Source organism: Uncinocarpus reesii, genomic scaffold, assembly GCF_000003515.1.
Source record: "Uncinocarpus reesii 1704 scaffold_5 genomic scaffold, whole genome shotgun sequence".
In the NCBI taxonomy this organism is placed as follows: Eukaryota; Fungi; Ascomycota; class Eurotiomycetes; order Onygenales; family Onygenaceae; genus Uncinocarpus; species Uncinocarpus reesii.
In genome coordinates this window covers 1,454,051-1,456,949 of record NW_003052496.1, presented here as the reverse complement: position 1 = coordinate 1,456,949, position 2,899 = coordinate 1,454,051, and the positions used below count along the sequence as shown (strand labels likewise).

Below are 2,899 nucleotides of genomic sequence, written 5' to 3'. Positions count from 1 at the left end.
AAAAAGCCGAAAGTGAAGACGGTCCATCAAGTATGTCGCAGCGACTCAGTGCGCGTCGTCCACCGTCCGGGATTTAGTCGTGAAAGCGGTTGCGCTGAATTCCACTGCATTCGAGGGTGAAGAAAACGGGCAACGCACATTTATCGGCAGCAAAACCGAAGTGGCTATGTTACAAACTTGTGCATAATTATCTTGGTTTGAAACTGCTAGAAGAGCGGGCAAACGCCGAGATCACCCAGCTGGTTCCGTTCGATTCAGCTCGCAAGTGTATGGGCGTTGTTGTTCGTCAGGATGATGGGTCCTACCGACTCCATGTGAAAGGTGCTGCTGAGATGATGCTCGCAAAGGCGACCCAAGTTATCTCCGATTTGTCCCAGGATTCCTACAGAATTGAACCCCTCCAAGCCAATTCTAAGGACGCGGTTCTCGACACTATCAACTCATATTCCCAGCGGTCACTCCGGACAATCGGTATGGTATACAAGGACTTCGAATGTTGGCCACCGCGTGGCGCGAAAACCCAAGAAGACGACAAATCTATGGCTGATTTTGATGACATTTTCCATAATATGACTTGGATTGGTGTTGTTGGAATCCAAGATCCACTACGTCCCGAGGTTCCTAATGCCATCCAAAAGTGCAACATGGCCGGGGTACAAGTCAAGATGGTTACCGGTTCGTTCATACCGTTCCTGCGTGTTCTTTATTAGTACTAACTCTCTAATTTAGGTGACAATATGACTACTGCAGTCGCCATTGCGACCGAATGTGGCATAAAAACTCCTGAGGGAACTGCCATGGAAGGTCCTAAATTTCGCCAACTTTCTGACGAAGAAATGGATCGTATCTTACCTAATTTGCAAGTCCTTGCGCGCTCATCGCCTGAAGATAAACGTATTCTCGTTGCACGCCTGAAGCACCTTGGTGAGACCGTGGCAGTTACAGGAGATGGTACGAATGATGGCCCTGCTCTCAGAACAGCAGACGTGGGCTTCTCCATGGGAATCGCAGGAACAGAAGTTGCGAAAGAGGCCAGTTCGATCATTCTCTTGGACGACAATTTCAAATCTATCGTCACGGCGATATGCTGGGGTCGCGCTGTCAATGATGCCGTTGCGCGATTCCTTCAATTTCAAATCACAGTGAATATTACTGCTGTTGCCTTGACGTTCATCTCAGCCGTTTCGAACGACGATAATAAGAGCGTTCTCACAGCGGTTCAGCTACTATGGGTCAACCTCATCATGGATACCTTTGCTGCTCTAGCACTTGCCACTGATGCACCAACGGAGAAGATCCTAGACCGCAAGCCGACACCAAAGTCAGCATCGCTCTTTACGATGACAATGTGGAAAATGATCATTGGACAGAGTATTTACCAGCTCGTTGTGACGTTTACGCTTTATTTCGCAGGTGCAAAGATCCTTAACTATGATGTCGCCGCGAATGAGGAGCTGCAAAAGCAATTGGATACCATTGTCTTCAACACATTTGTGTGGATGCAAATCTTCAATGAGTTTAACAATCGCCGGCTTGACAATAAATTCAACATCTTCGAGGGCATGTTGAAAAATTACTGGTTTATGGGCATCAACTGTCTTATGATTGGTGGCCAGATCATGATTATCTTCATTGGCGGCATTGCCATTGGTGTTGTTCGCCTCGACGGTGTGCAATGGGCGATCTGCATTCTCTGTGCAGTCTTTTGTCTTCCATGGGCTATCGTACTGCGCTGCATCCCCGACAAACATTTTGCAGTTGTCTTTAATGGTGCCACTGGAGCTGTTGCCTTCGTTTGGAGGCCGTTCGCAAAAGCCATGTCATTCGTGTTCTCTCCAGTGGGAAGGATGTTTTCCGCAATCTGGGCCCCGTTCCGACGTTTTTGCTCGCGCATCAAATCCAAGTTCGTCAAAAAGGACCCGTCCACAGACGAATCTGAGGCAGAGACCTACGATGAAGAGGCTCCTAAGTTCGAGAAAGAGGAGGGTGAGAAAACCCCCCAACCAGCACATGCCAATCTGCCCCCAATCACGTTAACTGGGCCAAGTTAGGCTAAAGTTGATGTATTGACTATTGGGATCACTGTTGGGCATGCGTATTATTGTTTCCGTTGCATTATCCGCCATGTTTCCAGGCTGGACGCCGGTGTTCTGGGCCTTTATTGGAGCGTGTTTGATTAGTTACTTGCATTGGGTGGTTTTTCCTTTGGTTCAAGTGGGCGGAATGTCTCCTCATTCTTTCATTTGCCCCTGAATATAACTTACGTACATATACCCTGGGAAGCTTGTTGAAGCACCTCGATTTACCTGGGAGGTGTTAATGATTATTTTCATGATTTTGTACACTATGAATGAGCGTTTTAGAGGTTATGCATGTACTGAATGACGAATCGAAATATTTGAAAAATAATTACATCTTGAACTACAATCAATAATGTGCGCAAAGGAAAATGATAAGATCATTAGAAGAACAGAAATATGGCCAAAGTCAGCCACTCCATATTACTATCAACTAAACTCGTTGGAGCCTTGCTGCCTTGGACCCTCATCGACAGGAACCTCCAACGTCAGCACCTCCCAACCAAATAGCCAGTTCGGAGCACCTTTTTCAATCCAATTGTTGCTACCAACCTTTATTCCAATACTTGATACTCCCAAGGCCGCTTCTAAGAATTCACCTACTCACTTAACTAACTACTTGCACAATCCAACTTCAATCGCGACGCAACACCCAACCCCACATCCCGTCCATCTACACTTCATTTCATACAGCACCGCAAACGAAAATCAAAAAATACCCCCTTCCCAAGCATGTCAACCATCAACTACCGAACAATCGACGTCGACTCCTCGATCCCGACGCCTCCATAAACTTCCCTCTCGAGACCCTCCTCCCCTCC

At 47.1% G+C, this 2,899-nt stretch overlaps 1 protein-coding gene across 1 annotated transcript in view; it reads left to right on the top strand.

Annotated features, from left to right (window-relative positions):
• Window positions 1-2,051, top strand: part of UREG_07529 (Na/K-ATPase alpha 2 subunit) — a gene marked incomplete at both ends in the record, with an annotated part of 4,005 nt that extends 1,954 nt beyond the window's left edge. Inside the window, 2 exons of the mRNA XM_002582710.1 lie at window positions 151-675; window positions 730-2,051. Coding sequence (XP_002582756.1) covers window positions 151-675; window positions 730-2,051 — 1,847 coding nt within the window. The remainder of the gene's footprint in view (window positions 1-150; window positions 676-729) is intronic.
• Between the last annotated feature and the right edge of the window lie 848 nt (window positions 2,052-2,899).